At 41.1% G+C, this 24,841-nt stretch overlaps 1 protein-coding gene across 2 annotated transcripts in view; it reads right to left on the bottom strand.

Annotated features, from left to right (window-relative positions):
* rapgef4a (Rap guanine nucleotide exchange factor 4a) overlaps positions 1-24,841 on the bottom strand; it is a 336,945-nt gene that overhangs the window by 148,062 nt on the left and 164,042 nt on the right. For both annotated transcript variants that reach the window (XM_041201514.1, XM_041201515.1), the window contains 2 exons: positions 16,234-16,306; positions 12,057-12,115 (listed from right to left, as the gene is read on the bottom strand). In XM_041201514.1, coding sequence (XP_041057448.1) covers positions 12,057-12,115; positions 16,234-16,306 — 132 coding nt within the window. The remainder of the gene's footprint in view (positions 1-12,056; positions 12,116-16,233; positions 16,307-24,841) is intronic.

The raw sequence follows: 24,841 nt of genomic DNA, 5'->3' as shown, positions 1-24,841 counted from the left end.
TGATAATGCTCTGGATGGCATGACAAGGTAAGAGACTTCTCTCTCAATGTTTCTATAGTTACATATATTAATGAATTTATTCTTCTAATAGTCTTAGGGCAGAATTTTCTGCCTGTCGGGCAGGCTGGCTGGGAGCGGGCACGGGGTCGATCGCTGCCCACAATCGACTCTACACTGTCATTTTAGGTGGGTGGCCAATTAAGGCCCACTAAGTGTGATGCACGGCCGGTAGCACTCGCTACCTGTGCAGGCGGGGGAGAAGAGGGAGAGTCAGAGCCTGCGCTTTTCACGCATGTGTGCGAAAGAGCGCAGAAATCTCCCTGAAGCACGGAGCTGCCTCAGGGAGATTAAGTACATATTGAGATTTTTTAAATAAAAGAAACATAAAAATTATTTACACATGTCCCTGTCACATAAGCTGGGACATGTTTATGAAATGTGCAAAATTTATTTATTTATTTAATAAAATTTTCAGGAAACCTCATCCCGCCCATGGATGAGGTTTCCTGAAAAACGCGAAGGGGTTTTTTGCCTGCCCGCCAACCCTAAGGTTGGGAAGGCAGCGTTTTTAAGTGATTTAATTGGTTTTTTAATGGCCTTAACAGACCTTTGACAGGTTGGCCGGCGTGCGCCCGCCAAACGATAGATCTAAATGATGCGTGGTGACGTCAGGACACACGCCCGACATCACCGCGCATCATTTTATGTGTTGGCATGTCGGGCCCACCCCCACACGCCGACGTCAAAATTCTGGCCTTAGTTACTGCAGAATTTGTGTCGAGGGGGATTTTGCTTGCTAGTTTACATACAGGGTTTCCTGGTACAAAATAGCCCCTTACTAAATTTGGAAATCCACAGCAACAGTTGAATTTGTGTTTAGTTTAAAATGAACCTATAAAATTTTGTGGCTATGCACAGCATAATTTTTTAAAAAACAGAGCAAGGTAAAATTGAAAGATTAAACTTCTTGCAATAAGTCACTGGATAAACTGCAAATTTTAGTGGGAACACCAATTACATTTTTGAAAATCAAAGCTAAGAGGGAACAACAATGGACAATTAAGTTAAAATCTTCAACCTAACTCTTGGATACATTTTTAATCTTCCAAACAAAAATTGTCTATGTGGAGATTTCTTTAAAGCAGCAAGTGTCATTATTTGCAGAAAATTACACTGGTGTTAAATTATTTACCACTTTAGGATGAAATGGATGGAAATCACTTTATTGATTCGTGAATTGAACTGCAGTATTTGATCTAAGATATCAGGTTGCACTTAGTGCACAGCAATCAATCAAGAAAAAAATACAAATGATTCTCAGAATCACAAGTGGCAATTATGAACTCAAATGCTGAAAATAATACTCAAGCCTGGAGCTCAATATTCCGAGAAACCAGCATAGTCCAGCTCAGAATACAAAGCAAAATACTGCGGATGCTGGATATCTGAAATAGAAACAGAAAATGCTGGAAATACTCAGCAGGTCAGGCTGTATCTATGGAGAACGAAAAACAGAATTAATGGGCAGGGTCTTCCTACAGGCTTCAAGCCCTCAACATTGGTTTCAAAAGGAAGCCCTGAGCCTGCACTTGCCGGGACCCAGGCCGGTGGACCCATTTTCCTGGAGGTGGTCTCCAAATTGGCTACCTCCCTGTCTGATGTCCAATAAGGGTAGTGAGTAGGCTCGCAAGTCTGGAGGGCCATTAAGTGGCCATCCAACGCTGAAAAAAAAAGCTTGGCAGCCCAATCAGAGGTGGGTGCAATGAAGTATGTAGGGAGGTGACGGGATCCACTTCTAGTCAGCAGCCACAAATGGGGGATATAAGAGGAACCCAAAACATTAGGGCCGTCTGAGCCATTAGACAGGAGGGGGAGAGCCCAGGATCTGCTACAGTTGGGTCTGTTTATCAGCATGGTGCCTTCCCATTTGAATGGAGTCTCCATTTCTGATGGTAGCTCAGTCTGCCATGGGAGGCTCATCTCCCTTAAGCTGGTAGTCTCCACATGTGACGACGCACCACTCCACCACTGACCAAATGCCATTTACAAATGCATTGACTTCCTGACGGTATAGTGAAGGCAAAAAAATGCTGGATTTATTGAAAGAACAGGTAGATGTTGTGCCTTCCACACAGAGGACACTTTCATGTTAACGTGATTTGCCTGCTGGCATACATTTGCAAAACTCCCCCCCTAACTGGCGACTTAATGAAATTTGGACGCCTGCCTCCATAAAGCACAAACCACCATCACACCCCCCCCCCAACCCAAACCCCCACGCCCTGCCCCTGCAGGTTTGCTTGTGGCCGTGGATGCAGCCCTCCAATTCATGTTGCTCTAGGATGGGGGGAGATTTCAGAGGCATCGATGGTTCCCTGGCTGCCTCCAGATAACTGCCAGGCTTTGGCCTCAGCAGAGTGAGGCGGGGGGTAGAGGGGAGGCATCCAACAATGGAAGATACTGGTGGCATCTTGCACTCAATTAGACACCCAAGTGCTTTAAATAGCAACCTGCCACTAGATCCTTTGGAGTTGGGAACATGTCAGCGCTCAGGACCGATGCATGACTTTGGGAATTTGCTCCGGGTCCACCTTCAATCCCATCTCTGCAAAGCTGGGAAGATGCTGCGCATGGAATTCAAATTAGTAAAATGTTACTTGCAAAATAATAGACAAGTTCAGCTTTACATCAAGTGTGATTGACTTCCAGACGGTATAGTGAAGGCAAAAAAATGCTGGATTTATTGAAAGAACAGGTAGATGTTGTGCCTTCCACACAGAGGACACTTTCATGTTAACGTGATTTGCCTGCTGGCAGTAGTGGACCGAAAATCTCTGGTAACGTCCTCTAAGAGGGAAAAGCCCCAAATGGGAAAGATCAAAATCTCGTCCTATTGCATCTCCACGCCAGATAGTATTTAAACAGCACAAACGGTACGATCTTAATTCCGCTCAGCTAGTGGAACCACTTTAAATAAGAAAAATAAATCGGACAAGGGCAGAGTAGTTTCAAAGTTTCTGAACTGAAGTTGCTGCCTAGTGAAATGTTTTTCAGAAACTAACATACTAAGTGGGTGATTCAGAGGCATCAGGGGGAATCCTATCAGGCCCTTAGAGAACAGGCGTGGAGCAAAATTACGAAAAATTCTGGTTTGTTGGCATATTCCCGCCTCCAGCCACTTTTCCCAGGGCTGGGCTGAGCCCAATGTCAGCAGCCCTACCCAGCAGCAGCAGTAGCCAATGAGGTGGATAGTTGGGCAATTTCCACCAACATTGCAATTTCTCCAGTGTCGCACTAGCCACACGGTCTCAACACCTTAGCAACTCAGAAGAGGCAGCACAATGGGAGGTCGAAGTGGTTGAGAGCTCAAGGCTTTCTAATCTTTAACGGTAAAACCTGGCAAGGCTGATGCCTTTCAGTGGCTGAGATTTGCCATTGCATGAGGTGTTGGAGACTGTTATCTCCAATAGTGCTGGGGTGATGCAGTGGCAGCTGCATCCATTAGGCTGATCACGTCTCCGCTGCATCCCTCTCACCCCTGCAGGATTCCCCTCGCAGCACTCTCACTGCAGCCACCCTTGCTGAATTGACCTCTGCCTCCTCAAGCTGCCCACGTTCTCTAACTGGATGGTCACGCTGGATGCAGCTTCCAAATTGGCTGCTTTCCAGAAGCCTGAACCCGAAGACACATTGCTACTGCAAATGAGGTTGGGACCCAAAAATTTCTAGCTACTGGGATATTTAAGTCCAGAAGATTCTGCCCCTTAAACAACGCAGGAGGACAAATGGCAATGGATGGGGGCTAACAGAAGGTGACCCCCAGACAACTGCCAGAAATGCCCAATATAGCCAGTCTTTGTAACTAGCTGTGGTATTGCAAATGACTTGCACCATTTGGCCGATATACCATCCTGCTTATCTCAATCAGTGGGTATATGTGGCAGAGACTGTAACTGCTCTCTCTCTACTTCATTCCTGCAGCCAAGTTCCTACTTATGCTGTCATTTTTCTGTTACTATCAACTCAATTTAACTTCACAACAACATTCCTAAGCAAGATCTTAAAAATGCTTTTTTGAAAATCCATGTGCTCAGCATCCACTGAATTTGGTCTTTTAAAAACACACTCTAATATTAGAGTATTATTTCCTCAGTTATGAAATCTGTCAGATGCAAGTTTCCTTTTGCAAGTTCATTAATTGCCTTAATGAATTCATGTCTTTCTTAGTGAGTATTCATTTCATCTCCTATCATATTATAGGGGGAAATTCATTTGCATAGTGCTGCTTCAAGCAGCACTACACAGGCTGCATTAATTCCCTGTGCGGCATTCCTCAATGATATCAATATTACATTAATTTAAAGTCTGATCTGATACATCTGATGAGTACAGTGCTGAGGGAGTGTTGCACTAAGTGTCAGCTTAGATTTTTGTACTCAAGTCTCTGGAGTGGACCTTGAACCTACAACCCTCTGACTCAGAGGAGTGCTACTAATTGAGTATTAAGGTCAGAGGTAATGAGCAGTCTGAATGATGCACTTATTCCACATTAGATGCAGATGGTCTACAATATTTGCTGGTACCCTCAGAGAGTCAGGGTTTTCAAAATAACTGAGGCTATTTTAAGAAAAAAAATGTTGTCTGTAGTATAAAGAGTTAACAGATGGGGTATGTTAATGTATGATGTGGATGATGATTTATGACTGATATCATCAAGTAGTACTAATAAACAAGTGTTAAGCAGATAGAGTATGTCTATAGTCTGTCTACTAACCAAGTCCCATGTCTAGAGTCCAAAATAGAAGAATCATCCATAACATGGTGGCAGGGGTGGAGTTATTGAAGGAACCACACAGTAAATAAAACTTTGCTAGCACCTCTAAAAAATATCAGCAGGAGGAAGTGGCATGAGGAGAGAGGCAATGATGACCATACCTCGTGAGCAGTCCCTGCCCTTGCCCCACCCATTTCACTGCTTAGGGGGCAGAGAGGCCAGCAGTGAGGATTATGGAAATGCCATTTTCTCCAGTATCGAGCAGCATCAGGCCTTCATGAAATGGAGCAAAAGCTTCAAGTCAGTTCCTTTCTTTATGCGGTTGTTCCAGTAACAAGTTCGCTTAAGGCAAAGGGTGCAGGAGTCCACGAGTCCATCACAGACTTTGAGTTCAATCTTAAAACATTGTTTTAGCCTGAAGCAAAACTTAATAATTCAACAAGCACATTTTAACCAGTGGTCACAACAACTCGGGGTGAGGGTTGGGGGGTGGGGGGTGTCAGGCATGTGGTGGGAAAGAGGAAAAATAGACTGATTGAATTGTTTCTAACTGATGTATATCACCTATCTAATTCCCGCAGATACAGGGTGCTGAAGGATGAACTAATCTATGATCACAGTCATGGGTGTTTGGGATGAAAAAAACACTTTTCTACTTACTGCAGACGAAAGATGATCTTACTTTGAATCAAGTGGTCCAGTAGGTGAGACAGACCAGGCTTACAGTTTAAATAGGGCTATAATTTGGCACAACTCCACATGACCCCGTAGACTGGCTAGCTCATGGGCAGTGGCTCCTCCCATAAGAAAGCCCGCCAAGCCAGGCGAAAGGGTAGAAATATTCAACCGGCAGCCATTTTGAGATGCTTGAGTTGTGGTACAAAAACCCAGCATAGACACCAGAACTGCCAGCAGGAGGCGTGGAGTGCTTCCAGTGCAGTAAAACTGGACATTTCAAGTGTTTCTGCAAATCCAACAATTTTAATCGAAGTCGAAGACCAGAAAATATTTATGAAACACATTCCATCCAAGAAATGGAAAGTCCAGAAAAGTCCAAAATTACAGAGTAGCAAGGAGAAATTGATAGTCTTAGTCCAGTCTATTGGTCAGTTACAGTCCAAGTTCAAGGCTTTAATGCTACTTTACAAATTGATACTGGAGCTGCTGTAAACATATTAGCAGATTACCTCAACTGGCTTCAGCCAATGACCCTTCATCCAGACATCAAATTACAAGGTCCAGGCAGCATAGATCTTCCAATCAAAGGCAGGCCTATTGCTCCTCTTTGCTGCAATGGGCAACATTTGTCCATTGATTGGTGAAGAACAGAGCAAATTAACATCACTATTAAAGGGCATTCTCGGCATACTTCTAGGAATCCTAGACAAAACAGATGATGCCCATCAGTTGAATGACTCTCAGTTGTTCATGCAATTATCTTCAAGCTTTTATTTAGATGCAACAATCTTCAAGCTTTTATTCAGAAGCAGTGGAATTTCAGCCTTCAGAAGCTGAGTAAGCTCATACAGTCTGCAGGAAGTTCCTTTCTTTCAGAAGCACCATCCACTAGACCCCAGGTGGTGAAAAAGTTATGAATCTTTCAGTTCTTCGTGAAGTAAGGCTAGAGGTGGTGGAGTCAGAAGGCACTGCAGCAAACAGTGACTATCTGCATGAAGGCCTGCTGGACTTGAGTTGGCTCTTCCTAGGGAGTGAGGAGGAAGAATCCCTCACAGCACTGAGGTGATCTCTTGGAAATTGAGGTCCTAGAGGATGATTTGCCTTTCCAGTTGAAGGGCACACCATGTGAAGTCTCTACTGTCTTTTTAGAGGATTCAGCTGTGTTTTTAGTGGCTGACCAGCATTCAGATCTTAGTTCAACTGAACCTACCAATGTATTGCCTAGTTGATTTCCTGTTGTCCATGAAGAGTCTTCCACAGAGAATGCTTTGCCTGACTCCATGTCAGAGTCCATAGCGAATCACACTGCTAATGAGCTGGTACCTTCCAGGTGTGAAAGTCAATCGGCACCCATACTTCAGTCCCAGCTGAAAATCCTCTTCCCTCCAGAGCTGAAGGTCAGCACAGAAGCTGCAGCAGAATCTTTAACACTCCTGGAGCTGCAGAATCTGGTACAGCAATCTTGTCCAAGTGAATTGTCCACAGCAAATTCATCTCATTATAGCAGATGAGGCTGCCTTGTCTCCATATCCTCAGCAATTCTTCCCATTGTCCATAGTGAAGCAACTTCAGAGAGAAAAGTGGCTCTCTTATCATTGCCTAAAGAAAGTAGACAGTCCTCCTGAAGTATCATTGGAAAAATTATTTTTTCTTTTCCTGACAGCCTTACAGGAATTTGGTCATTTTTCACTTTGTCATCCAAATCCATTGAAATCCTGGATCTTCAATGCCTCTTCAGTCCTAGATACAGCAGTGGATGATACAGCTGTGACAGTCTTCCCTGGAGTTGAAGATTATTTCTCTTCTGAAGCTCTTTCCCAGTATGCTTCAAGGGAGCAACAAGTTCTTCAGTATGTCCAGAGTTCTCTCCAATCCCAGAGGCTCCAATGGTTGATGCTCTTCAGCCTTCTCTCTTGGATTAGTCTTGCATTGAAAACTCTTCGTTGTCCTTGCAGTTCAGTCATCCTGTAACCTACACTCTACTTCCCAGCAATGCTGACAGCAATGCTGCTAAATTGTTCTATTCTGCAGATGTTTATTCACACGTTCAAACCCAGGTAATTGGTGCAACGTCATACACACACAGGAGCACACAATAAGAAGATAGGAAAGATGAGTTTTACAACTATGAATAACTTAAAAAGCAAAAACACCACAGATATGGATATCAGTTCATGTCTTAAGTCAGGCTCCAGTGAGGGTTCCTTCACAGAGGTGCTACAGTTCAGCTAGCTGAAGCAGGATTTTGCATAATCCCTTTAAAGTTGATAGTGTTGCAGCGAGATGAGGTTAGTATACAGAGACAAAAACAGAAAATGCTGGAAAAACTCAGCAGGTCCAACAGCAGCTGTGGAGAGAAAAACAGAGTTAACATTTCGAGTCCGTCTGATTTCTTCAGAGCTGCTCTTCAGCACTCCTAGAGTCATAAGGACTCAAAAGTTAACTCTATCTTTCTTCCCACAGATGCTGTTAGATCTGCTGAGTTTTCCCAGCATTTTCTGTTTTTGTTTCAGATTTCCAGCATCCGCAGTATTTTGCTTTTATCTTAGTGAACAGAGACTTGGTCTGCTCGGCAGGCAATGGCAGGAATTTTCCAGCAAAACTTGGTTCATACGAACATACGAAATAGGAGCAGAAGATCATTTGGCCCCTCGAGCCTGCTATGCCATTCAGTAAGATCATGGTTGATCTGCTTGTGTTGAGTTCCACATTCCCATCTACCCCCGATAACGTTTGATTTCCTTGCCTAACAAGAATCTATCACTGCCTTAAAACTATTGAGTGGTCTCGGCTCCATCGCCTTCTGAGGCAGAGTGTTCCAAAGTTGCACAACCCTCAGAAAAATTCTCTCTTCACCTCTGTCCCAAAAGGGCAACCCCTAATTTTAAAATTGTGCCCCCTAGTTCTGGACTCACCCACAAGAGGAAATATCATTTCCACATCCACCTTGTCAAGACCATTCAGGATCTTATATACTTCAATCAAGTCACCCCTCACTCTAAACAAGCCCAGCTTGTCCAACCTATCTTCATAAGATAGCCTGCTCATTCCATGTATCAATCTAGTAAACCTCCTCTGAACCGCCTCCATTGCAATTACATCCTTCCTTAAATAAGGAGACCAAAACTGCACACAGCATTCGAGATGTGGCCTCACCAATGCCTTGTATGAATGAAGAATAACATCCTTACATTTATGTTCAATTCCTCTTGTAATAAAGGATAGCATTCCATTAATCTTCTTGATTACATGCTGTACCTGCATACTAACTTTTGTGACTCATGCACTAGAACACCTAAATCCCTTTGTACCTTGGAATTCTGCAGCCATTATCAATTTAAGTAATACTCTGCTTTTTCATTCTTCCTGCCAAAGTGAACAAATTTACATTTTCCCACATTATACTTTATCTGCCAGACTTTTGCGCACTCACTCAACCTATCCATATCTGTCTACGAAATCCTTATGTCTTCTTGACAACATACTTTCCTACCTATTTAAATTTAGCTACCATGTCTTCACTCCTCTCATCTAAGTCATTGATGTAAATTGTAAAATGTTGAGGCCCTGGCACAGACCCCTGCAGGACTCCACTCATATCCTGCCAATCATTATGCATAGTCTGCATTCCGCCAGCCAGCCAATCTTCTATCCAGGCTAATATGTTACCCCCTAAACTATGAGTTTTTATTTTCTGCAATAACCTTTGATGTGGCACCTTTTCAACAAAGCACGTGACTCCTTCAAAGAACTTCAATAAATTGATTAAACATGATTTCCCTTTCACAAAATCATGTTAACTCTTCCCGATTACCTTGTATTTTTCTAAGTACCCGGTTATAACCTCTTTAATAATTGACTCTAAAGTCTTCTCCACGACAGACGTCAAGCTAACTGGCCTATAGTTTCCTGTTTTCTGCCTCCCTCCCTTCTTGAATAGAGGGGTTATATTTGCTACTTTCCAGTGTAATGGAATCTTTCCAGAATCTTGGGAATATTGGAAAATTAACACAAACTCATCTACTACCTCATTAGCCACCTCCTTTAGGAACCTAGGATGAAGTCCACCTGGACCTACAGACTTGACAGCCCGCAGCTCCATCAGTTTGCTCAGTACTGCTTCCCTAGTGATTGTAATTGTACCAAGCTCCTCTCTCCCCTCCACCTTCCAACTTAAAGCTATTACTAGAATGTTTCTGTATCATCTATAGTAAAGCCAGAAACAAAAATATTTATTCATTTCATCAGCAATTTCCTTATTATCTACTATTAACTCCCCATTCTCACTCTCCAGAGGACCAACACTCACTTTACTTACTCTTTTCCTGTTTAAATACCTGTATGACTCTTGCTATTCATTTTTACATTTCTAGCTAGCTTCCTCTCGCACTCTAATTTCTTTCACCTGATTAACCTTTTAGTCATTCTCTGCCATTCTTTATATTCTGACCAATCATCTGACCTGCCACTCATCTTTATGCAGTTATATGCTTTTTCTCTTAAGTTTGATGCTTTCCCTATTTTCTTTAGTTAACCACAGATGGTGGGTCCTTGCTTTAGAATTTTTCTTTATAGTAGGAATATACTTATTCTGAATACTCTGAAATATCCCCTTAAATGTCTCCCACAGCTTCTCAATTGACCTAACTTCTGGCCTAGTATCCCAGTTCACTTCAGCTAGTTCAGCTTTCATGCCCAAATATTTGCCCTTATTTAAGTTTAAAATACTAGTCTTGGACCCACTCTTTTCCCTTTCAAACTGGATATAAAATTCAATCAATTGTGGCCACTGCTACCTATGGGTGCTTTCACCCTGAGGTCATTAATCAGTCCTGTCACATTACACAATACCAAGTCTAATATAACCTGCTCTCTGGTTTGTTCCAGAACATGGTGCTCTGAGAAACTAACTCCTCATCCAGGTTACTGCTGCCAATCTGATTTTTCCAGTTTATACGTAGATTAAAGTTACCCATGATTATTGCCTTCCCTTCATCACAAGCACCCAATATTTCTTCTTGTAAACTTTGTCCTACATTGCAGTTACTGTTAGAGGGCTCATAGACCACTCCCACTAGTGACTTATTTCCCCTACTATTCCTCATCTCCACTCAAGTTGATTCTACATCCTGATCTCCTGAACCAAGGTCATCTCTAACTATTGCACTAATACCATCCTTGATTAAAAGTGCTACCCCTCCACCTTTACCTAACTTCCTATTCTTCATCAATGTCATACACCCCTCAATATTCAGGACCCAATCCCCGTCATCCTGCAGCCGCAGCTCCGTACTGACTATCACATCATATTTCTTTACTTTAGTGTTCACTTTCATTTACCTTGTTATGAATGCTATGCGCAGATACAGAGCCTTTAGTTTAGTCTTTTTGTTATATTTGTAACATCTAGTCTTGATTCTTGGTGCATTCTTAGGTTGTGTGATCTTGCCCATTAAATGAGTGAGTTGCAGGCTAACAAGCAGTTTGTATGCCTATGGCCAAAATCCATTGCTCACCTTAAAAAATAGATGGTAGCTTTTAGTGCCTCTGCAGGTATAACAGGTTCAATGGCTTCCCTTTATTATAGCACCAGGCTAGAGAGGCAAGTAGTCTACTGGTCCATGATTTCATTGATTGTAATGTGTGCTCACAATCAGAGGTGTGAGATTCCACAAGGATAAGGGTTAAACTTTCATCCTGTAACTACTGTTGGAAATTTCCAGAAACTGTAGCCAACTTGTGAACCTTGTGACCTGTAGCAGCCATCTTTCAGTACTGCAAAGTCCACTTTTTAAATAAGCAAAAAGGTAAGGTTTGATTTAATAGTTTATGATCTTTTTCATATCTTTGGGACATGACAATAGTTAAAGATATAGTTTCATGTTGTTGTACAAAATAGGATAGTACACTTAGGAGGTACAGTATAAAGGGTTATCAGGTGGGAAATGCTCACGTATAACGTGGATATACCACTAACAGTCAGTCAGTCAGTCATGTGTTAGTCTCTCAAAAGAGTGCCTGCACGAGCACGAGAGGGAGCGCGAGAAAGAATGAGAGAAAGCAAGTGAAATAGTAAGATAAAGAGATAAAGACAGAGAGAGCAAGAGAACTAACAAACCAGTGTCAAGCAGATATCAGAATATATCTATAGTTTGTCTGGTAATCAAGTCCCATGCCTGGAGTCCAAGATAGAAGGACCAGTCCAGAAATGTCAAATAAATCACCAATTACATTATAAGTACTCTGTGAAATCATAGGTACAACTGTCAAGTAGTGCAGATCATTAACCTTTTGTGTCATTGTCTATGCTGTTATTTTCCATTATTCTGCTTGTTCCTTAAAGAAGATTGAAAACTTAAGCAGCCAGAGGCTTTGAATTTTAAAAATACTATAAGTCTTCCCATTATGTGCATGGGATCATATCCTTTACCCTGCATCTCCCTACAACCTATGTTTCTTTCACAAACTCTCTCTATATTCACTTACTAAATTGTGCAAATATTTCAAAAACATATTTAATCAAGAATTTTAAATCCTGATGTTGGCTTGTATATCAAGGGGCTAATGAGGATTCAATTCAGTCAGTAAACAAGTAATCACATACCTTGCTTTTTGACCCAGAACATAGTGCATTGTTGCTCATATTCTCCTTTTCAGGAATTCCTAGAAAAACACGAACAGTAAATTTTCAATATGAAGCATTTCACTTCAATGTTATCAAAAACTGCTTAACACAGCATAGTTATTTGTAGCTATTTTCATATGAAATACACCTCTTGTTTTAGGTCATCATGTATTCTATCGTTTAATGCTCTTCCAACAGACATGGCAGTCAGAACAATTGCATACACTGGATGTTTGCACTGCGGGTATGGGCTATGCGCAGGAATAGAAAGTTCCCAGTGAAGAATGTTACAGGGGACTTGCCAAACTGTTGTGAAGTGGAGTAGCCATCCTTTCTATAGAGCAGGAGGATAGTTGTGAAGTTCTGAACATGTATAGGAGGGAGGGGTGAATAGCTAGTGGGGCTAAAAAGTAGAGATGGAAAAACCTTGCATGCAGAGAGTGAAAATGAGCAACATAAAAAAGACCAGAGTTAGCAGTGTAATAAAGGAGAAGAATAATTCCTAGGCATTGTAGCAGAAGGCTGAGAAAGTGGACCCTGTGGAAACAAAATTTGCCAAAGGTACGGAAAGTATTTTCCAGCATTTCTTGCTTTTAATTTGGATTTCCAGCATCCACCATGCTTTGCTTTAGCTTGTATGGTAAAGTATAATGGGTGACAAATAATGGCAAAATATGGTGACTCCTGGAAGTCTGAAATATAAACAGAAAATGCTGAAAACACTCAGCAGGCCAGGCAGCATCTGTGGAGAGGAAAACACCCTTACACCTAACTAGAAAATGTTACATATATAAGACTTGATGCAAATACAAAAGAAGGGAATGGGCAGGGCCAAAGGGGAGGGTGAATGGGAAGAAAGGACAAAAAGGATGGTCTACATTAAAAGGTGGAGGACAGGAGTAATTTATGTTCAAAAGGAATGATGGTGCAAGGCAAAAGTGAGTGGTAACAGGTATAGAAATGAAGAGCTGCAAATGGCAACAGAAGAACCCTCACCAGCACTTGGTGTTTGAAAAAAAAATGTGCGAACAGAGCTTACAATCTGAAATTGTTGAGCCCAGAAGGTCGTGGTGAAGTACCCAATTGAAAGATGGGGTGCTAGACCTTGTGCTTCTATTTGGCATCGTTGGCACAGTGTAGCAGGGTAAGAACAGAGATGTCAGAGTTTGAGAGGGATGGTGAATTAAAATTGAACGTGATAGGAGCTCAGGGTCATGCTTGTGAACTGAATGGAAGTGTTCAAAATATTCACCCAATCTGCATTTGGGCTTCTCAATTTAGAGATCATATTGTGAGCAGCAAAAACAGTATAATAAGTTAATACTGTATAATAAAACAGTATAATAGTAATAATAAGTAGTAGAAATAAATGGCCATTTCACCATGAACAAATATATGGAACCCTGGGATGGCGCTGTGCTAAAGGGAGTGCAGCAAGGTGTGCCATGGATTCAACAATGGCATCGGAATACTAAAAGGAGAAGATATGTTTGGTGATGGCAGTGTGATGAAAACGAAGGGTGGGGGGGCGGGGTGGTGGAAGGTGAGGATAAAGGGAACCCTTTGCATGCTTTGTATTTTTAAGAATGATTGGATTTTCTATATGTTCAATATTCTATATGTGTTCTTTTCAAGCGCATATGTTGGGTTGGGTCGGGGAATGATACAGCTATTTATAGATAATTAGATGGTTATTGCGCCAAGTAGAAAGGCTTTTTATGCCACAGGCACAGTTAACATGTTACGTTCTTCACATGGCTTTTAAATATAACAAAGGTAGATAAGTGAGCTCTACTTCAGCACTGCCAGCCTGCAATTTTTCGATTTATTAAGATGAATGGATGGAAAATCATGGGTTGGAAAACTCAATAGTGAGAAATCTCGGTCAGGATCTTGTACAAAAAATAAATAAATGATCTTAGCAGTTAATTTTCATTTGGAAAAAAGAGTGAAAATCAGTATTCACGCATTTGGCTCTATGGTTTTGAATTTTTCATGAGCTAACATGGTGAACATAATGGCGATAATATACAACTCAGCATAAAAGAGTTGATTGCTCACCTGTTGTGGAACTACTAAGTTTTCATTTAAGGGATAAAAGCTAATGAGGGCTAAATTTTCTACCCAACTTCCTCCCTCCTGCATCAAAAACAGCCAGCAGCCACTGATGGCTCCTTGTCTCACCAAATCATTTACCCAAAAAAGTAAGCAAAGTAAAAGAGAAGCCAGAATGAAAGATAAAAGCCAACGCCAGAGAGTGCAACAGGGAAAACCAGAGATAGAGAAAGAGAGAAGCAGCAACAGAGTCAGCAGAAACAGGTATATTCTCTGACCCAACATGTTACAACCATGAGAGAGCAACAAGTTGTCAAAAATTATACTTCTGCCTGTAATTCCTGTCCACAAACTTTAGCATAAGTTTTTTTTAAATAAGAATTTACAGTAAAATGCTGTGGTCCACATTTCCAATTCAATTTTCTGACGTCAAATGACCCTGGTCACTATGTAGTTACAGGTTTTTTTGCCACTAAGCGGCATACTTTGAGAAAAATTTCAGCTCTCATTATTTACTCAGCAACTGTTAGTTTAGATTACCTTGTTAGTTTTGTATTTTTATTCTCAGAGTACAGGATAAGAACTAAATATGTGCAAAGATATTTAATAGATGGTATATTTCCTGGGGCGTGCTATAAAATGAAGAATGTAGTGGGAAAACCTCAGTATCATCTGACTTAACATGGTCTTAATTCAGTTGCCCTTATAATTTGTGTCCAGAGTGTGTTAACTCCAACATAGCTCTATAGCTGATGCTGTCTGCATCAGGATAGATTACTTTTGATTGCTACGAGAGGACAGAGCTGATTTACTAACTAACTGAAAGAGAGAGGAAAGGTGGAAGAGAGCGCATTAGAATGAAGAATGTTGAAAGAAAAATCTAGTCGAGGTGAAGACCGCAATATCAAAATGACAAAGTGATTTTGAGAATGTGGGCTTTAAGAATGATAAAAATTAAATTTAAGGAACTAGGCTTTTTTATTATTAACTACACAACAGTCAAAGAAGTGGAACTTTTGAGAATGAGGATTGCAAGAAACAGTGCTCTGCAAAGAATAGAACCACAGGAGGGCACTAGAAACAACTGATCGAGCTGTTTGTTCACTGGGAATTGGAGGGAACATTCATCTTCAAAATGTTCAATCTGTCTAATCTGTTGCACAACAGGTACAACATTAAGTCTGCACCTTTAATACCTAAAATGGAGAGTCTCAATATTTCTGCAGATTCACATGAATTATGTTCACTTGAGTTACACAAGTTCAGCTGTTTGCTGTGCAGCATGAGCTTCTCATTGGTGATCTCAAATCGATCAATCCGGGAAGTGTCATGGGCCTTTGACCTTGCTTCGCATCCCCTATAAAGCGAGTTGCAATTTTGGCGTGAAGTCAGCAAATTTAGTTCTTCTGAGCTTGTTATGGATTTGTAGCATAGAAACATTAATCATTTCTACAGTGTTATAGAATGTTTAAATGAAACTTGATCACACTTAATTCACGTGTGAACAGTTTTGGATTTCATAACAATTTTATCAAGTCATAAAATACAAAGATCTGGATTTTTCAGTTGAAACCCTGACTGTTACAAATATAACACATCATGGCCAGAAGAGAATAGATATCCTCTTGCATGGGCTGACTAACCTATTTCCAAACACCATGCCCATTATCCAGTCAAATACAGCACCACTGCTCGTGGTGACTCCCCTTTGATCTATCACAGAAAAGGGGACAATTAATTATTTCTACCTTAAAACTATGCAATTTTTAAATTCAGTAAAATGACACACCTCATTTCCATGTAGATCCCGAGAAACACTACTGGGAAGACAAGTCCAGAAACAGGATAAATAGCTCACAAATTAACTGATGCCTAAAAGGCCAGTTTGGAGTTCTGAAGGGTCCAAGCTGCAATTTTACACTAGACTTTCAGGTGCAGTTCATCCCTTCCTGGCAGAAGATAGTTTGTAATTTATGGACAAGATTAAGAAGTTAAATCAGTTGAGATGTTACAATGATTAAATTTAAAAATAAATTCTTATTATTCAGAAAAACTATTTCTGCCTCAGATTTTCTATGTATTGAAAAAGGCCTGTACTCACTGTCATTACTGGATGCGGTTTCCATAACACCATAGGGAGGGACCAAGTGCTCTGCCATATACTGTCGATGTTTCTGAAATAGAAACGTAGTATTAGAACAATACACATTTAGTGTATTAACTCAATAAATAGAAGACTCCTATTCAAGTAGATTTAAACCTGTTTGGATAGAAGGCTTATTTTTAAAAATGGACAAGGCTTAAATTAGCATAAATGAATTGCAGCACAGTGTAAAATAGCCCAATAAATTAAAATTAGAAAATTGGCCAGTGTAATAGAGTGAACAGAACTCAAAAATTAAAGTTTTGGAGGTTCCTGCAATGTCACTGACATCCCTAAAGTGGAGAATATCACAATTGTATACAACAGGACTATTTCACTTAATGAATACTGTTGATCAGTAATGTACAGAAGGCAGATTTGGTTTGTGTCCAGTTTTTTTTTGTATGTACCATTACTGCTCAAATCTCTGTTGCAGAACTCTACTTTAAATAATTATGCAGCTGATTCTCACAGCTGTTCCTGCTTTATCACTGCACCACTCGAGAACAATAAAAAGCAACTACACTATTAGTAAATTGACACAAAAGTGATCTCTGCACATTTAAATATTGATAGATGCAGAGATATTAAATGTACAATTTTTCAGGTTTTCCTCTTTACATGCCATCATTTAAATGTTTTCTAGTGTACAATATAGTTTTATTAGCTACTATATCCCAGGTCACTCTGACATCACTATCTCTTGTCTCCGTTCACAATGAGCTGGATTTTACAGACCGCCATGAGTGTCTGTGAAGGCGTTCCCACCCACCTCCAAACTGTCTCCCATGTTACTGTGAACAGGCAGCCCGCCCACCCTTATGCTTAGTGATGCCCTTAAGTGGCCAATTAATGGACAGTTAAGGGCCTCATTCTACCTCCACCGCTATTTTACACATGGCAAGAGAAGGTGGAGGCAAAGTGGGTAACCAAGCAGCTTTCACTGCATAGGCTGCTTTTCGACAGGAAGGGGACTCTTTTTGGGAGGGTGGGGAGGGGGACAAAGTTAATCTCTTTGGTGGGGGGGCAGGTTTGTTCCTATGCCCAGAGGTACCCACCCCACCAAGATCGTACCCTACTGCTGCTTTAATCCACACTACTGGCCTCTCAAACTCAGCTGCTCATACTCCCCTTTTCCTCGTTGGGGTCTGCCAGCCAGTCTCGTTCAAAACCCCTGACTTACCATTAAGCCGAGGCTTCATCAGTCTTCTTCCTCAGCAACTGCCTGTAGTCCCAGCACTGGTTGCCACTCAATCCTGGTGCTACTGGGACTATTGAGCTGCTGGCAAATCAGATTGGCCATCAACTCTCTAGGATGGGACTTCCTCAAAAATTGGGGTGGAAGTCCCATACTGTAATAATAAAGGCTGCTCCCCATGTGATACTGCTGCAGAGCAGGCAGGTTTCAGGTGGCTGGGCTGACAGTTGGGGCGGATGGGGGTGGAGTGGGGGGGGGGGGGTGGTGTGGTGAGGAGGTTTGGGGGTTGTGGTGCAGAACGCAGCACTTTTAAAATCCAGCCCAAAGTCTAAAACACCAGCAAGGCTGTCTCTGGTCACTTCCTTGTCATCTTCATCACGCACCTCTCCTATCTTCCTGCCCTAATCCCACTACCCTTACCCTCTGCCTATGGAAAAATCTCCCCATTCTCCCTCTCAATTTCACTTAGAGTGGTCAGCTGGTCTTCCATCCATCATGGCTGTGAATCTGCTGAACCGTTCCTTTACCTCAGTCGCTGCTGCCGTTGTTTCCTTAAAATCAATCACCATCATCCACTTCTGCCATTATTCTCCTCTTCTCCTCCAACTTCTTTCTCTTATCTCCTCCAGCCTCTTCTCCGATACCATGTTTAAAGAGCTCTTTGGCTTTGTCTTCCAACCACTCTTTGTTCTGATTCTCTGACATTCTGAATTTTCCACCCCATCTCCACCGGTGTCCACTTTTAGCCAACTGCTTCACAAGACTCTCCTCCTATTACCTTAATCCCTTCCCACTCAACTTATTAACATCGCCTCCCTAGCTCCCCAGCCAACTCAACTAGCGATAATTAGCAATGGCAGCACTTTCCTCGGGCTTTGTCCCTTCTCCTTTCAAAATCCCAACATGCCATCTGCCTTCTCCAACTCCAATTTCTAGCATCATTTTGCTCTTCATGGCTCTCAAAATGCTGTCTCCTCCCATCCCAGTATCAATTATACTCAAAAGTTCACTGCACCCAGCTGCAGCCTATTCAGAATAATTTTAATTTTTGGAAGATGTCATTCATCTTGTAATGCTCAAAAAAGCTTTCATTTAATTTATTTACTGGTAGCTTCTTCAATATAAAGATATGAATATAGTTGCCCTATTCTTCCTTGCAGAAGAATGCTGATTCAGTTTTCTTACACGTTCCTTAAACCAGAATGAGTTGTAGCTTCAACACCAAATCTTCTCAATATCAGAGCATTACTACTGGTTTTCAAAAAAGGTGCCGTTAAAAGTACTAAAATACAAATTGGGGTTGCCCTAAAAAGATTGTAGCTTGATAATGAGAAAAAAATTAAAGAAAAATAACAACTTAATATTAAAAAAAGATAAGCCACCAGACAATAAGTATTGGACAGAAGTTTCAAAGATTCCCTAATTCACTTTCTTCTGATCGGAGGTATGTTTACCTTGCTGCAGTAAAATGAAGGTCATCTAAGCTGATGATTTAACTGATTACTCAGGTCAGTGGTGTTTAAGTTAACATCAGTGAAAGACAATTGAAGTATGTGCTTTGGCAATAGACTGCTTTGCAATGACAGCATTAATGCCCCATTCATCAGGATTTCATTAGTGTCTCTAAATCTACAGTTTCTAAAAACAGCACAAGGCATTGGATTAACTAAGATTACGAATTGTTATCCTGATTCAGACATTATAAATCTGATGGATTTATACTGCTGATGGTAGAGTATTTTATTTTAGTTTAAAATGGTTAAGATTTAGATTGAACACCCCAAGTAATTTGGCATTTTAAACAGAGGCTCTATTTAGGAATGAATGAATTGACATGAAGTATTATGGAAAGCAAATCTGTTTCCACTGAAAAGTCACAATTACTTAGCACATAAAAAATGGCTTTAGCACTGTGGAATTTCTTCCATGCATGCTACTGGCATTTTCATGACATTAATTTGAGACAGTACAGGCTCAGTGCCTCGGAACATGGTACAGTTACACATCTTCCAGGCAGGCTCTAATTAAGTCTGAAACTTTGATCACTGCCCTCTAATTATACTGTGAAAAAGAAATAACCTCAAATTTGTCATCAGATGCCAAATCTTATTGAAGGCCACAACAAAATAAAACCACACCTGCCACATTTCATAATATATTTATATAGACCCCACCCCTCAGTTATTAATTTAAACTTTTTCCTTTTGGTCACACTCCACATGATTACTTTCCTCACCAAACTCCCGGCCATCAACAGGAGTGGCTCCCCCACTGTCACTTGTCTCCAAATCACTGTAAAGATAAAAAATTGTGACTTGGCTGCACAACTATTCTCCATCATATGCCCAATGACCTGAAAAAGCACTCTGAACAGCACCATGAGGATTCACCAGTATATAGAGGCCTAGATCTTTGGCTCAGTGGCTTTTACTGACCCAATGCTACTGCCCATTTCTTCCAGCGTTTCCCAATCCTGGCTGACATAGAAACGAACATCACAGAAACTCCCAGGTATGTCTAATGATTATGGTAGAATTGGTGGTGGGTGGGGAGTGGGGGGAGGGGGCATGGAGAAGGAGAGGACATGCCCCCTTTTTACAGCACTAGCTGCCTTCAGGTATGTTTTTAAAGGTCCAAGCTTTTTAAATAGGCCGGTGAGTGGGCGACCGGGTGAGAAGTCGGTTCAGGTCGAGGGGGTGGCATCAGGTGTGGAGTTACCAAGCTGTCAGACCAGGTTTACCCAGGAAATGTTAGACAGTTTAAGTACATAGCTAAGTCTCATGTATCTAGCCCAAGATAGCTCAGGGTCAGAGACATCCACGGGTCCCAGGCAGCAGGGAACCTGCCCATTTGAAGTTTCAACTTCCCAGGCAATTTCCGGGTATGTCCGCATGTCTGGACTTCCACAGGGTCCTGACACGCATTCCCAACATATGTCCCATCTCCAATGATCCAGAGGTGAAGATTTGGGTCAATAATTACAGTGCCTGAGGTCCCAAGTTATTATATCCAGTGAAATGTCATTTAGTCTCTGCTGTATAATTTTTCTGGGATCTAGATGGTCTCATGCTTCATTGATAATTTCATTGCATCAAACCACATGAGATAGTCACACAGCCCCAACCAATGGACATCATAAATAAGCCTGCTACCAAAACTGTTTTTAGCTGTCTAATATTAAGAGTCCTTCAGAAAAAACAAAAACTTCAACTCTGCCCTCTACTTCATGTCTCCATCCCAAGATTTAATGAAATAATTTCTCAGAAGATCATTCACCTGTGATCTTAAGCCTTAGAAAGATCTCTCTCCCCAGTTTTAATTTCATTCAAACCCCATTCACCCCATACCATAGACCTAGCGTTACTAGACCTAGTCCGACCCCAGTCTATTTTGCTCCCAATTACCAGTGCTAAGAACTTACGCCTGTTGCAATTCACCATACTCAACTCCTCAGTCCTGTAAAAAGATTGATCCTATATAAATGTATTCATGACCACTGGGCATCCTAAAGCTCCTTACAGCTAATGAAGTACTTTTGAAATGTCGTCACTGTTGCATTATAGGAAACACAGCAGCTATTTTGTCCAATGCAAACTCCCACAAATAGCACTGTGATGATGACTAGATAAGTTTTTTTATGAGGTTGGAGGGATAAATATTGACCAGGACAGGTGATACCATTGGAACCAGCACAGATTGACATCGCAGTATATGTGCTGATGCTAAGTAACCATATGTTACTTCACCACTTAGCTGCTATAGGACCCAGTCCAATATTTCCTTCTTCTCAGCTTGAATGCCAGGTAATCAAATAGCCTGTATCCTGACCAAGGAAGAAAGTGGCTCCATGGATGATCCCAATCCCATAAATAATTTGGAGAGTGGTTCCCTGCAGATAGAGAGAGGCTCAAAATGGTGATGAAATAGAACTGAAAAACTCTTTTATTAAAAAAGTAATTTAACATTGGGAGGAAGAAGTACTTTATGCAGAGTATTTTACTGCACACTTTTCTTCTCCATTTAGCAATTCAAATGACCAGTACTTCAAGTATCAGATCCAGCTAGTCCTTCATCTAGGCATCAAACCAAATGGTGGTTTGGGCAAGATTATGGGTCTGCATTTATTAGTGCAAAGTGGACTAAATAGCTTGGTCAAATTTAGTTCTTTTTTTTCCTCTTCAGAGAGGAAGAAGAGTTTAGATATTTAAATAGACGTCATTATCTTTCTACAAGGAAAAAAAAACTTACTATTCCCTACAACAGTAAATGCACTGACTAGGGTAGTACAAAGTCATGCACCAGAAGTTCCCAGGTTAACATCTGGTTTGTATTAAGTTAAATGACCTCTGATAATTTAGAGAGGTATTACAGTGTCCTGGACTGGGGCCAAAAAAGATGGTCTTCAATTCTCACTCCTTATCCAGTAATACTACTGGAAAGGATCAGACTCTCATGGGAATATCTCACTGCTTTTCCTACCTTCCTTCTTCCCCAGTAGTCAGATACTCTGATGATAAGAAATATGGGGACTTTGATCATATAGAGAGATCAGAGAAGCTAGCATTGTTCTCCAAAGCATTAAGAAGATTAAGAGGAGATTTGATAGCGCGAGGAAATTATGAATTTTTGATAGTTTATCCTTATTTATTCTATTTCCAGGCTCAGTAACCAGAGATTTGAGACAATAGAGAAAAGCAATAACATGAGGACTTTTTTTGTTTTAAATGCAGCGAGTTGTTGTGATCTGGAATATATTGCCTGAGAGGGTGCTGGAAGCAAGTTCGATTGTAACTTTCAGAAGGAAATTGTTTAAATACTTGAAGGGGGAAAAAATGACAGGGCTATGGAGATGGAGCCAGGGAGTGGAACCGATTGGATAGCCTTTTCAAAGGGCTGGTGCAGGTCCAATGGGCCGAATGACCTCCTTTAAAGCTGAATAGAGCTACCGTTCCATGATTCTAAATAGCTCATTGGGAGAGATGAGTTCTATTGCCTATGGAATACAGCCCACCATAAACTGTCATTTTCAGGAGAACAAATGAGCAAAAAGAGTGTGCAGTTACATTTTATTTTAGCGGTATGGGTATTTAATCATTCATAAAGAAAGTCTTGTTTGATATTTTATCCATGCATCCAAAGTTCAGACACCACTTCCTTCCACGCAACAAGGAACAGTCGGTGAAAAATCAGATTTTTTTCTTTTTTCTTTTAGTACTTAGAGCATCACAGTAATTTTTTGGAGCTTCTCTCTACCTGCACCCCACTATCTTCCTAGCTACATCGATCTTTCCCATCGATTTTGCCTCCACTCTGTTCCTACCCCAGGCAGCATACTTAAGACCACATGTTATCATGTGGAGAATGACTGGTCAGCAACTCCATGGGCATTACAGCACCAAGAGATTCTTGCAGTTTTATTTCAATAGCGCAGACTCTTTAAATACTTAAGGTGTCATGGCTTTAATTGAAATTAATATTTTAAATAATTTAGTCATTAATACTCAAAGAATCTTTTTTCCCCCCCCACCAAGTGTCATAATATGAAAACTCTGGAGGTTGGCAGGATTACTTCATCTCTATAGAAACAATCTTACCCTACTTACAAGCCATATTATATTCACCATTGATTCAGTCCTAGAAATAAATATGAACATTATATCAGAAGGACAAAACTGGATATAAATAAATCAGTCAGAATCATCTCTTGGGCAGGCCTGTGAAGGTGGATCTGGGGTCAGGAGTAGAGGGGTGGGGAGGGAAATCTCATTGGGCCGGCTCCAGGAAACATCCCCACGGTGACAAAATTCTGCAGGAGGCGTGATGCCTTGGTTTTTAGGGAAGTTGGCATTAATATTCCCATCATCAATAGCTGCTTCAGATGCAGCATCTGCATTTTCAGTCCAAAGATTTTGTTGTATTTATTTAAATACAACACAAAAACTTCCCAGTTCACTAAACTACTTGCAGAAATGATCCATACAATGTATTAGAATTACCTCTTAGTGCGTATTGATGTGACCAGTAAAAAAATAAATTTAACGAAACATACAAAAGTCTAATGTCTAGTGCCAGCATTGGAGTCGTTACAAGATAAAGTAGCTCCATTCAGTTGTGGAAGCAATTCTGCTGTTGACAAGAGCTGTGAAAGGGCTTTGACAAGGACCCGAGCAGTTTTATGTAGCACTTGGAAGCAGGTGATTAGATTATAGTGATGACATATGATTGCATAGTATTGTTGTGTCCCTTTAGGGAATCATCTGTCAGACACTTGTTCTGATATCTTTCAGGGCATGTTACAAGATATTTGAAATTGTTCATTCAAAACTATTTAATCTGACAACTTGCGAGCTGTGAGAGCCCATTAGAAAGAGTGGAATGAAAGCCAGGAATCAAAAGAAAATGCATGCAAATTACAGATTTCTATTTCCTCAAGAAAGGGCTGTTAGCATCAGCAAGTGTCAGAAGAGAAGTTTATGATTAAACAGACTGACACAACCACACATCCATGAAAAAAGCTAATGGTATGTTGGCCGTTATGTTAAGGGGGTTGGAATACAAAGAAAAGGGAATCATGTTATATAGAAAAGAAAACAGGATGCTGGAAAAACTCAGCAGGTCTGGCAGCATCTGTGGAGAGAGAAACAGATTTAACGTTTCGAGTACGAATGACTCTTCTTCAGAATGAAGAGTCATATGGACTCGAAACGTTAACTCTATTTCTCCCTCCACAGATGCTCCCAGACCTGCTGAGTGTTTCCAGCATTGTTTTTATTTCAGATTTCCAGTATCTGCAGTATTTTGCATCTATCGTCATGTTGTACAGGGCCTTGGTTAGACCCCATCTGGAGTGCTGCATTCAGTTTAGGCACTGAATCTCAAAAAATATATTGGTTTTGGAGGGGGACAAGAGATATTCCTTGAAGGGATGGCTATTCACTTCTTTATGAGACCTTAGGACAGAGCCAGCACAACAATCAAAGCCATTTGTTCTTAAAGACCACCATCAAGCAGGCCATCAGGCTCCTGAAGATGCAGTTCCCATTCCTGGACTCATTGGGTGTATGCCCTGTAGTACACACCTGGAAGAGTCCTTCAATGGTGTTGGTTTGTTATGCTTTCCATAACATGGCCTACCGAGACGTGTGGACTTTGAACATGGTGATGTGCGAGATCAACACAGCTCAGCAGAGGAATAGGAGTTGGAGAAGGAGAAGGAAGGGGAAGATGCAGAGCAGAAAGATGCTCTGGGTTATGAGGGGAGATAAAAATGACCAGGATTCCAATTCCTAGCTGCCAGTAACCAGGAACCGCAACTTGCTCAAATGAAGAAAACCAACTAACTTGTTCTAGGTTCTTCCCTCAGCTCTC

Source organism: Carcharodon carcharias, chromosome 12 (genome assembly GCF_017639515.1).
Source record: "Carcharodon carcharias isolate sCarCar2 chromosome 12, sCarCar2.pri, whole genome shotgun sequence".
In the NCBI taxonomy this organism is placed as follows: Eukaryota; Metazoa; Chordata; class Chondrichthyes; order Lamniformes; family Lamnidae; genus Carcharodon; species Carcharodon carcharias.
Note: the sequence above shows the minus strand (reverse complement) of the source record. Positions and strands in the feature narration are given on the sequence as shown.